This window comes from Sminthopsis crassicaudata, chromosome 4, assembly GCF_048593235.1.
Source record: "Sminthopsis crassicaudata isolate SCR6 chromosome 4, ASM4859323v1, whole genome shotgun sequence".
Taxonomy (NCBI): Eukaryota; Metazoa; Chordata; class Mammalia; order Dasyuromorphia; family Dasyuridae; genus Sminthopsis; species Sminthopsis crassicaudata.
This window is the reverse complement of record NC_133620.1, coordinates 387760501-387773195: the sequence shown is the minus strand read 5'-3', so window position 1 is coordinate 387773195 and position 12695 is coordinate 387760501. Positions and strand designations below refer to the sequence as shown.

Here is a 12695-nt window from a genome sequence, read left to right as displayed (position 1 = left end):
TTTGAGCAACCTATACAATTAAATCCATCAACTAATGTAAACTAGAAATGGCTATTAAAGACCCAATTAAAAAGAACCTAATGAATTTCAAAAATGTTATGCACTCCATAAAAGACATGAATATTGGGTTAATGAAAGTAATGATGGCTCATACACTTTAATTTTTTTCTTAATTAAAAACTTAAGAATTCACCTCCTTTCAATTTAAGAAATGACCCTTTCAACCAATGTGATTTAGCATCTTCTCGGAACAAAAGTAAACAGAAATGAGAAGCAAAAACTGATTAACTAAACTTCATGCTCTAACTAAATTTTTGTTGTCCAGTCATTTCAGTCATGTCCAACTCTCGAGGATCCTATTTGGGTTTTTCTTGACAAAGATAATGGAGTGGTTTGCTATTTCCTTCTCTAGTTCATTTTATAGATAGGAACTGAAACAAACACAGTTTAAATGACTTTACCCTGGGCCACATAGTTAGAAAGAGATAATTTGAGGCTATATTTGAACTCAGGAATTTTTTATTTTTGTACCTTATCACTGTGTCCTGCAGCTGCCCATCTGTTATTAATACCTGTTCTTTAAAATATTTAATTTCCCCTGTAGTAAAATGGTCCACATTAAATAGCACAAATTCATGACCTACTACTTCCCTGAAATTATCATTAGTAAGCTGTAACCAAACATTCCAAATACTTCATTAAATTCTCTGGGTTGGAGAATGAATGATGATTTTTGCTGCTATATTCACCTTCTTCTCATCTGCCAAACTTCTCCTCTAGATCTTACATCTTTCTTTTGGTGAGTGGTAACAGCAGCAGATACTTGATTTCCTTCTTCCCATATGGTCCCATGAACTTATGCCTACTTTTAAAAGCAGGTTAAAATCATAATTTATAAACATATATGAAATGAAAAAGCAAGTTTTAGCAAATGATATTATATAAAAGAAAAATCTTCATAGTCACATACTGACTAAATAAAGTAGAGAATATTTGATTAACCAAAAAAAATTTTAATGATTAAAGCTATTCTTTGAAAATGATTCATTTCTTTAACCACTAATATTTTCTTTATGATGCTATATGTCTATAGATCATGGAACACTACAATTTCTAAAAAATGAAAATTGTGGGTGAGCCCAAGGCTAAGTGGAATGAAAATTGTTGGGTAAGTAAGCTGCAGCATATTACCAATAATGATTTGTGTGTAAGAAGGGGTATATAAGATATAGTTCAGGAAATGTATAATCAGAAGTGGATTTGTCCAATGGGACCCTAAAGCTAGAATGATCAATGAATACTAATTAAGACAAAAAGGGTTTATTTGTCTAGAATGGGTATAAGAAGTACATGTCAAAAGGTATCAGAACACTAGTTAGTGTGAACAGGACAAATTTAATAAATCGTAAAGAAAAGTCAGAACAACTGATTTGTTGTTTATCTCTGTTATTTCTTTTAATAATAACAATCTCAAGGCTGGAAAGTTTAGAACACGGGTATTTAATGGAAATGAACCCAAGATAACTGAGGAGATGGTTTTCCCAGCACCTATTTACCCTTAATGAGATCAAGGTGCTATTTCTGGATGAGCTGCATCCAATGACAGTGAAAGAACTTATAGATATGCTTTTTTAGAGAATGTTTTTAAATCATGGAGAAAGCTGACACATATAGTGTTTTAAAGTTTTCAAAATGTTTAACACATGCATTATCTCATTTGATCCTCATTAATGGCTCTTTAAGGCAGTTGCTATTATTATTATAATACCCATTTTATAGGTAGGAAAATTGAGGCTCAGAAAAGTCAATTTCCCTTTTTTTTCCCTTAAAGCTTTTTATTTTCAAAACATATGCACAGATAATTTGACAACATTGACTCTTGCATAGCCTTGTATTTCAGATTTTCTCCTCCTTCTCCCTATCCCCTCCCCTAGATGGCAAGCAATTCAATATATGTTAAATATGTTAAAATATATATTAAATCCAATATGTATAAACATATTTATATAATTCTCTTGCTGTACAAAAGAAATCAGATTAAAAAAAGGAAGTACATGAGTAAGAAAACAAAATGCAAGCAAACCACAACAAAAACAGTGAGAATATTATATTATGATCCACATGGGTATAGATGGTCTCTTCATAACAAGATCATTGGAACTGGCATCAATCATCTCATTGTTGGAAAGAGTCATTCGAATTGATTCTTATATAATATTGCTGTTACCATGTATAATGATCTCCTGGTTCTGTTTATTTTGATCATCCTCCTAATCATATCTTATAGAACAATAAAATTCCATAACATTCATAGGCGATAATTTTTTCAGATATTCTCTAATTGATGGGCATCTACTCAGTTTTCAGTTTCTTGCCACTACAAGAAAGGCTGCCACACACATTTTTGCACACGTGGGTTCCTTACCTTCCTTTAAGAGGTCTTTGGGATATAATCCCAGTAGAAACATTGCTGGATCAGAAACATTGATGGATCAAAGCGTATGCAGTTTGGTAACTTTTTGAACATAGTTCCCAATTGCTCTCCAGAATGGCTGGATCAGTTCACAACTCCACTAACAATGTATCCCCTCCAACATTCATCCTTGTCTTTTCCTGTCATTTTAGCCAATCTAAGATGTAGTGGTATTTCAGAGTTGTCTTAATTAGTCAATTCCTTTTTCAAGAAGTGCAATATCAACTCAAAATTTTATAAAAAATGAATGTTAAAAATTGTCTTTACATGTATTTGGAAAAAATAAGAAACTATTAAAAGAAAAAAAAAGAAGTCCAGTATTTGGTTTAGAATTTTCTCTACCCTAACTCCTGTTCTTATTTGAAGGAACTTGCATATATATGTTATATATTATAGACTAATCTTCCTAATGAATATTGATGCTAAAATCTTAAATAAAATATTAGCAAAAAGATTACAGAAAATCATCCCCAGGATAATACACCATGACCAAGTAGAATTTATACCAGAAATGCAGGGATGGTTCAATATTAGGAAAACTATTAGCATAGTTGACTATATCAATAACCAAATTAACAAAACCATATGATCACTTCAATAGATGCAGAAAAAGCATCTGATAAAATCCAACATCCATTCCTATTAAAAAAACTTGAGAGTATAGAAATAAATGGACTTTTCCTTAAAATAGTCAGCAGCATCTATTTAAAATCATCAGTAAGCATCATATGTAATGGAGATAAACTGGAACCATTCCCAATAAGATCAGGAGTGAAACAAGGTTGCCCACTCTTACTGTTACTATTCAATATTGTAGTAGAAATGCTAGCTTCAGCAATAAGAATTGAAGAAGAGACTAAAGGAATTAGAGTAGGTAATGAGAAAACCAAATTATCACTTTTTGCAGATTATATGATGATATACTTAGAGAGCACTAGAGATTCTACCAAAAAGCTATTAGAAATAATCCACAACTTTAGCAAAGTTGCAGGATACACAATAAACCCACATAAATCATTAGCATTCTTATATATCACTAACAAAATCCAACAGTTAGAGATACAAAGAGAAATTCCATTTAAAGTAACTGCTGATAGTATAAAATATTTGGGAATCTATCTGCCAGGAGAAAAGTCAGGAACTAGATGAGTAAAACTATAAAACATTTTCCACACAAATAAAGTCGCATCTAACCAATTGGAAAAATATTAAGTGCTCTTGGATATGTCGAGTGAATGTAATAAAGATGACAATACTACCTAAACTAATCTATTTATTTAGTGCTATAGCAGTCAGACTCCCAAAAAAACTATTTTAATGACCTAGAAAAAAATAACAACAAAATTCATCTGGAAGACCAAAAGGTCAAGGCTTTCAAGGGAACTAATGAAAGAAAAATCAAATGAAGGTGGCTTAGCTGTACCAGATCTAATACTATATTATAAAGCAACAATCAACAAAACCATTTGGTATTGGCTAAAAAAAGATAATGCTAAATGTTGAAGGGGATATGGGAAAACTGGGACACTGATACATTATTGGTGGAATTGTGAATACATCCAGCCATTCTGGAAAGCGATTTGGAACTATGCTCAAAAAGTTATGAAGCTGTGCATACCCTTTGATCCAGCAGTGTTACTACTGGGCTTATATTCTAAAGAGATCTTAAAGAAGGAAAAAGGACCTGTATGTGAAAAAATGTTTGTGGCAGCCCTTTTAATAGTGGCTAGAAACTGGAAAATGAAAGGATGCCCATCAATGGGAGAATGGCTGAATAAATTGTGGTATATGAATGTTATGGAATATTATTTTTCTGTAAGAAATGATCAGCAGGAAGATTTCAGAAAGGCTTGGAGAGACTTACATGAACTGATGCTGAGTGAAATGAGCAGGACCAGGAGATCATTATATACTTCAACAACAATACTATATGATGATCAATTCTGATGGATGTGGCTCTCTTCAACCATGAGATGAACCAAATCAGTTCCATTTGTTCAATAATGAAGAGAACCAGCTATACCCAGTGAAAGAACTCTGGGAAATGAGTGTGAATCACTACATAGCATTTCCAATCCCTCTGTTTTTGTCTGCTTGCATTTTTTATTTCCTTCTTAAGTTAATTTTACTTTATTTCAAAGTTCTGATTCTTCTTGTGCAGCAAAATAATTGTATGGATATGTATACATATATTGTATTTAACATATACTTTAACATATTTGACATGTATTGGTCTACTTGCCATTTGGGGGAGGAGGTGGGGGGAAGGAGGGGAAAAGTTGGAACAGAAGGTTTTGCAAGGGTTAGTGCTAAAAATTTCCCATACTATATCTTGTAAATAAAAAGTTATGAGGGGAAAAAAAAGAAAGGAAATATTGTTATCTGGAAATCCATGTTCAGGCACAGGTTGAACTAAATAACTCATGAAATTCCTTCTACTTCTGAGTGTCAATGAATTTTCATTTTTCAACTTAAGTATAATACCAACCCTTTCACTAAAGTCATAATCATATGCCTTTTTTTGCATAGAAATATCCTGGATTCCCAAATATGACAGTAGAGCACTGAGCTAAGACTCCTGCCACTAAGATGGAAAAGTTTCATATATGGTCCTCATGATAAATTACATATCTATACTTTCTCTCTCTCATCTAGCCTAACTTCAAAGTCCCTGAAGGCTGAGCATCAAGTCAAAATTTATTTTACCAAAAGAAACTTATAAATACTCTTTCTTCAACATTTTAAGAGGCTCCTATCTGTACAATGAAGGCAGCAGCTCTGAGATAAAAAGACTTTTGAAGAGCTTAAGTATTATATTTTTAGTTCCTAAATAAGCACACTAATTCTAGGCCAAATATAGTCTGATGGAGTAGAGCATGAGAATCAGAATTCTTCATGTAAAGGACAAGATAGATATATTCATTCCTAATTTTGCCATTTAGTGATTTTTATAGTTAGAAGCAAAAACATTTTGAAAAATTACATTTTGGGGGGACATATATTAAAAGAATTTATAGTTTAGGAATTTTTACTTCATTAATAATAATGATTATGATATGGGTTGTTGAATTTTATCCAAATAGGGAACTTGTAGATTGGAAATTATTTCTGGTGTTGCAGATCAACAACTGGCCTGTAACTTAACAGTATTAAGAAATTTGCTTGGGAAATGACTATATATATATATCTGAAAACACAGTTCTTTCTGATTTCAAGGACTAACCAATATCCACAAAGTCATAGTCTCTCAATTTGGCTGGGAAAGTTATTCTTGGCTGCATACCAAGTTCTTTTGCCTTTCAGAATATCAGATTCCAGGCCCTTCGATTCTTTAATGTGGATGCTGCTAGATCCTGAGTGATCCTTATTGTGGCTCCTCAATATTTTAATTGTTTTTTCTGGCTGCTTATAGTATTTTTTCCTTGGTCTGATAGTTCTGGAATTTAGCCCCAAAATTTCTTGGAGTTTTGATTTTGGGATCTCTTTCAGTAGGTGATTGATGAATTCTTTCAATGTCTATTTTACCTTCTGTTTTTATAACATCTGGGCAGCTCTCTTTGATGATTTCCTGAAAAATAGTGCCTAAGCTCTTAGATTATCTCTCCTAGATCTGTTTTCCAGGTCTGTTGTTTCCCCATTTAACATTTTTTTTTCCTATTTTTTCTTTTTTAATTTTTTTGGTTTTGCTTGACTGATTCTTAGTGTCTCCTCAAGTCATTCATTTCCATTTGTTCAAATCTGATTTTTAATGAATGATTCTTTTCATTTACTTTTTTTGTTTCTTTTTGTAATTGTCCAATTGAGTTTTTAAATGGACTGTTTTATTTTATGGAATTTTTTTCCATTTCATCAATCTTTTTTTTTAAAGAATTATTTTCTTTTTCCAAATCACAAATTCTGTTTTCCTTGGAATTGTTTACCTTTTCCAATTCACTAATTCTGTTTTTCAGGGAGTTGATTTCTTTTTCCACTCTATCTTTTAATAAGTTACATGTCTTATCCTGACCCTGTTGCAAAACTTTCTTTTCCTTTCCTCATTTTTCTTCCAGCTCTCTTTTAAGATCCTTTTAAATTTCTTCTATGAGAACCTTATGTGGTGGGGACCAGATTATATCCATCTTTGGATCTAAAGACAAACTGTTTTTAGTTTCCTCAGAGTTTGAAGTCTGCTCTCTCTCCATATAGACACTATCTATAGGTAAAGCCTGCTTAGCTTTTTTGCTCATTTTAAGAAAAGAAAAAAAAAAGAAAAGAAAAGAAAAGAAAAGCTATGGTCTGCTTATGGGGGCAGTAGGGTATTTCCAAGATGCTTCTGCAGACAACATGAAGTGGCAATGGGACAGCACCCAGAGGCTGCATTGGGATTACCAGTTGTGCTGAAATCAGTGGCAGGGGAAGGCAGTATCTGCACTGGGAGCAGTGACTGTGGCTGCGCTCTGAGATCCTGCTGAGTCACTAGGTTGTTGGGTGGGTGTGGCCAGGTCCTGAGAGACTCTAGCTTTTGGGGTTATAGTTTTTACCCTTTGTGTTTATAGCTTTTCTGCTGATCTACTGGCTTGCTGCCAGGGCAGAGTAGCTCACACTGTGGTAAAGTTCTCCCTGCAATTTTCTACCAGCAGAGACCACACCCCAATCTCCTCTGGTCTGCTCAACATGCCTCTCACTGCCTGCCTGAGTCTGCCCCTGGCCTACTCCCTGTTCCATCCCATGTGTGAGCAAAACCAGACCTTTTCTGGAGAATTTCAAGATTATCTTTGGTTGGTAATGTGTTGTACTCCCAAGATTCATGGGTTCTGACAATCAAGCACTAATTCCGAGACTGAATTTCGTTAAAATTGATTGAGAGCCTAGGAATTCACATGTGTTCTCTCCACCAACTTGGCTCTCAGTCATAGAATCTCAATAATAATCACATTATTCAATATACATTACTTCATTGTAGCCTTATAATAAACTCTGATGAGATAGGTTTCCCATTTTATAGATAAGGAAACTAAAGCTCAGAGTTGTGGTCTGCCTACATTGGAAATATTGGAGTTGAGAGTGAACTCAATTTCCTTTAGCTATGAACAGAATTCCCCACCTATCAGTTTGATATTTCCTGTCAGAATTAATCTGAATTAATAATATTTATTAATCAACAACTTAAATCCATCACTGCTCAATTCAAACAAGGTATGGTACTAATTTTTTTTGGGGGGGTACTATCTTTCATTTAGGAGACATCTAGGTGGCTCACTGGATAAACTATTGGTCCTAAAGTCAGAAAAACCTGAGTTCAAATTCTGCCTCACATATCTACTACCTGTAAGAAATAGGTAAGCCACTTAATCTGTGCTTACTTTAATCAACCAGAGAAAGAAATGACAAATTACTCCAGTATTTTTGTCAAGAAAACCTCATGGACAGGATGGTACACAGGTCACAAAAAAATCAGATATGAGTGAATATCTCAACAACAAATCTAAAATTTAAAGTTTTTCAGTTATCAAAATTACCCTTTGGCTTCAGGCTAAACTTCCCTGTATAAGGTGAGATTCCTTAGTAGTTTACATTTTCAAAATAACAATTAACTCCACATTTTTATAATGTGTTAAAGTTTACAAAACATCTTGCTCTTAAGAACAGAGACCCTTAAATTTTTGTTTTTTTCTTTCTAGTATTTATTATAAGCCTGGCTCTTGGGGATTGAAAACATGATTAAAACAAAAGACAATAAATGTGATTCGATTGATTGAAGTTTTAAAAAATAGTTTATGTTTCCTTAACGCCAGTTAATGTTGTTTAACAGGGAAAATTTAAGAAAGAAGAGACCACAAAGATAGGGAGGAGTCTGAAGATTATAGAGGATAGGTAGCCATTAACTGCAAGAAGTTTTAGGATACAATGTCCCTATTACACTATTAATGTACAATTTCATTTTATTACCAAGGTGGTTTATGTGCCCAAGAATATCATAATTTAATAATAAAAGATTTATTACAGACTAATTTTTAAAAACAAGACTAAACAAACCTACAAATTTGTCTTGTTAAAAATTAACTTCATGTTTATGGAATGTGCAGGACAGAACCAGCATACCTTGAGGCAAGACATGCTTTTGGAAATATTTAATACTCTAAATATAATTTTAACACATGCTAGTCATTGCACAATTTTGCTAATGAGTTTTAAGTTACTAAAATGGACAACACCAAAAATATGATGAGAAGCTAAGAGATCAACATGAATATCCCTAAACCAATTCTTTTATTTCACATAGTATAAAAGAACTGTTTCTTTTCATAAATCATCTCCTTCATCAAACTGAAATTCTAAGACCTTTTAAGAATTTTTGAAAATAAAAAGCATTTGCTGACCAATAGAAAGCAACTAAGTGGTACACTGGATCAAGCACCAGATCTGAAGTCAGCAAGAACCTTTGTGAGTTCAAATATTACCTCAAACACTTATTAGTCTATGTGACCCTGGATAAGTCACTTTACCCTGTTTGCCTTAGTTTCCTCATTTTAAAATGAGAAAAAATGGCAAACTCCTCAAGGATTTTTGCCAAGAAAAATCCCAAATGGGGTCACAGAGTCAATTATAACTGAAAAACAAGTGAACAACAGAATAACAAAAGTGGTTTATGGTCAAAAGTTATGTGAGTCATGTGCAACCAATGCAAAAAGAACCAAAATCAGCCACAAAAACCAAAACCTCACCCTGAGATTTTGCTTCCTTGTTTGATAACAAATGTAGATGTTTCTTTGAAAAACAAACTACACTAAAAGGACAGAATCTATCCTTAAGATCTGATTCTGCAAAGAATGATATAACAAGTAAGAAAAGAACTTTAAAATCTCACTCTCTGGTTCCCCAAAATGAGCGTTTTGAAATGTGTGCCCCATTGGTATTTTGATTCACAAAAGGAATAAATTGTTACCATTAAATATATCTCATTTGAGCTTCCTTTAAACCTAAACTAATAACACTTTTTTTTTTCCTCCATGATTAGACCCATAATTTCAACTGTTGGGGAAACTCCTAGCTAAGAAGAATCTCCTTCTACCAATTCACACAAGCACTAATTCTACAAGCAATAATCTTAGAGAGATCCCTGCAGATACAGAAAATAGAATGATTTGCTCAGAATCATGCAGTCAGTCTGTGCCCAAGGTGTCCACCTGATTCTGAAGCTAGCATACTACCCAGTATTCTAGCCTCTCCAATTAAAAAAAAAATCCTTAATCTTTAATTTTTTCTATTGCTGTCCTTGGTTTTTAATTATTCATGTACCAACTGGTTATTTTATTAATCATAGTGAAACTCTGATTCCTAGAATATAGTACTGTAAATAATCATAATGATTTTTAATAGACTGAAAACAAAAACTAAACATCACCACACTTTTCCTTTTTATTATACCAAGTAGAAAATGAATGAAAGCAACTATCATTTTTAACATAGACAGAATAAATCATTTATACTCATCAGTAGACATACATGCATTTCAAAGTCAAGATTATGAATTTTTTTTAAATGCCACAATGAATAGAAGAAAGGCAAATCATAGAGATGGCTGGTTTTAGTGGGAAGAAATATAATTACTCCTTCCAAAATCACAATTCTAATATATTTTACATAATTATATGTGTATATATATGTATATATATATATATACATATATATACATATATATATACATATATATAAAACCTATGCTAGACTATTATCATTTTAGGGAGGAGGGAGAAAAGGGAAGAAGAGAAGAGAAAGAGGGAGAAAATTAGGAATTCAAAATTTTAAACAAATGAATGTTTAAAATTGAACATGTAATTGGAAAAAATTAAGAAACCCAAAAAAATCAAAATTATTATTCCACTAATTTTTATTTAGAAAATCAATTGTTCTTACTGTCTATTCTTTGCTTCTGGCGAAAACTGCCATAAAAATTCTGGTGAAATATATATTTTTCTAATATAATTGAGCTTATTTTATTGCAGGAATTTTTACTCTTTAATTACTTCATTGATTTTCCAAGTGTTTATTTCTATTTTCTTTTATATTTGAACTGATTTTACCATTTCTGCATTTAGTTCAAAATTATTTCTAAAGGAAGCCAAAGGAGAGAGAAAAAACCCCAAACCTCCTTAGTTGAAATAAAAACTTGAAGCATCAAAAGAATAGAAAATGTTTCCAAAAATATAGTTTAAAATATTTTCCTTACCTGATGTATTATGTCAGAACTTGGTGGAACTTTCAGTGTGATTGAATTATATTCCTCAGCTAAGAAAAATAAGACACAAAACTTGATATAAAGGAATACCAAAATAATTGACACACATCCATCCCTCCTACAAATGGCACTCTCAGTGAGCTTGGTCATTTTGTTGCCAAAAATTCTGTTTGAGCAAGTGGTACTAGGTATCTTCTCAGCATTTTGCTATTCCTATTACAAACTAGAGAGTGCATTCTGATTTGGCTCTTTGGGGATTCACCCCTAAAGTATTAAAACAATATCATTTCTGATTTGTTGTGGTTTCCTTCTAAACACTTAAAAGACAGAAGGGAATTGTGGGTGGGATTAGAGGGTCAATTTATAACCTCTTACAAAAATTGCTTCAAGTTGTTATGTTCATTATTGGATTTCTGCCACCCACAACTTCATTTCACATCTTACAACTTGTGATAAACATATCACGTTGTATGTGTTATAACATCAATTAAAAATGTTAAGGTTTAGCCAGCTTTTTAGCTTGAATCATATAACTGAAAGATAGTCTTTTCTTTCCATATCATGCAACTGAGGCTGAGTGTATATTGTCAAACTATTTTTACTTTTTAAAAAAGCTGGGAAATTCAAAGCAGATCTATACTAATTATATACATGTATAATTTTTGAAGAAAAAGTAAAGGCATTTGACAATGAGACTTTTCATATTTAAGGTTAGACCCCTTATTAATTTAAATAAATAAGCTAGGAATAGGAATTGTGATTTTTGTTATCTTTCTCCACTCCTATTGAGCTTTGAACCATGCCAACAGGAACCATATATTTTAGCATCTCCCTTACACCATCCTTCAATAGGTCCAAGATATGGGACTTAAGTCATGATTCTCTTAAATTGTTGACATTGTGATTATAACAAATCCACAGTATTTTCTTCTCATTTTCCTGAATTCCTAAGTTAATTTTTATAACAATTTGAGTATGGGAACTTTTATTTAAATAAGGCATTTGAAGTACTTCATGTAGATTCCTAGTTATTCTTCTCTCTCTCTTTTTCCCTTCCCCCTCCAAAAACAGCCCCCAAAACTAAAAAGCAAACAAGGAGAGGTGGCTCAAATGTGAGTCCTACCATGTTGTTCTTTTGATGCTATTTCTAATATGGCTAAAGAAGCTAAATCTGTCTGAGAAGGATGTTCATGAAAATAGTATGGGTGAGGGGTCTATGTGAATGCAAAGAGTGCTCATCCTAAAATTAGACCAGTAGCAATGAAGTTGGTAGGTAAGTAATATTATCATATCCAAAAAAAGAGTACAATATACTGATAACAGAGACTTAATTTGGAGGCAGCAAGATAGTAGTGGATAAAGGAGTGTTTATTATGTTTTTTTAGAAGTTAAGGAAAAACCCCAAAATATTAAAATCTCTATAGGTATGATTTTTTAGTATTTTTTAAAAATACTATTAAAATAAACATAGTATTGTGGATAATAGAGATATGGGCTTAGAAACATGAAATCATAAGTTCCGATTCTATCTTTAGATATTTTCTAGCTGTTCAACCCTAAATCAATTAAATTCCCTCAGTCTCAGTTTCTTAATCTATAAAATGGGGATAATAATACTTCCTACCTCCCAGAATTATTGTGAAGTAATTTTAAATACACTATGAAATCATTCAGAGACCTGGCATAAAGACAAATTTTTAGTGAATGCTAAAAAAAATATGGCAAGGGTACTGGCTAGGAAATAATTTGTTAGGGAAAGTGGAAGCCATAAAATGTTTAATAATATGGTGGTGTAAAACTGAAGGAAATACTTATCTATGTACCTCCCTAATTCCTACTGTCATGGGCCTCAGAAAGGAGGCTTCTCAAACCATTATTTCAAAATATGTTTCTATTTAGTAAGCTAATGATTGAAGGTTTTCCATCAGTGGCCATGAAAACTGGAAATATGGAAATTACCCATTCCTTGATATGCCAGTAAAAATTAAAAAAAAAAGTTAAAAA

The 12695-nt window shown here is 32.5% G+C and overlaps 1 protein-coding gene across 4 annotated transcripts in view; it reads right to left on the bottom strand.

The window, feature by feature from the left end:
* EDARADD (EDAR associated via death domain) overlaps nucleotides 1-12695 on the bottom strand; it is a 98512-nt gene that overhangs the window by 45667 nt on the left and 40150 nt on the right. For all 4 annotated transcript variants that reach the window (XM_074262469.1, XM_074262471.1, XM_074262470.1 and 1 more), the window contains one exon: nucleotides 10683-10741. In XM_074262469.1, coding sequence (XP_074118570.1) covers nucleotides 10683-10741 — 59 coding nt within the window. The remainder of the gene's footprint in view (nucleotides 1-10682; nucleotides 10742-12695) is intronic.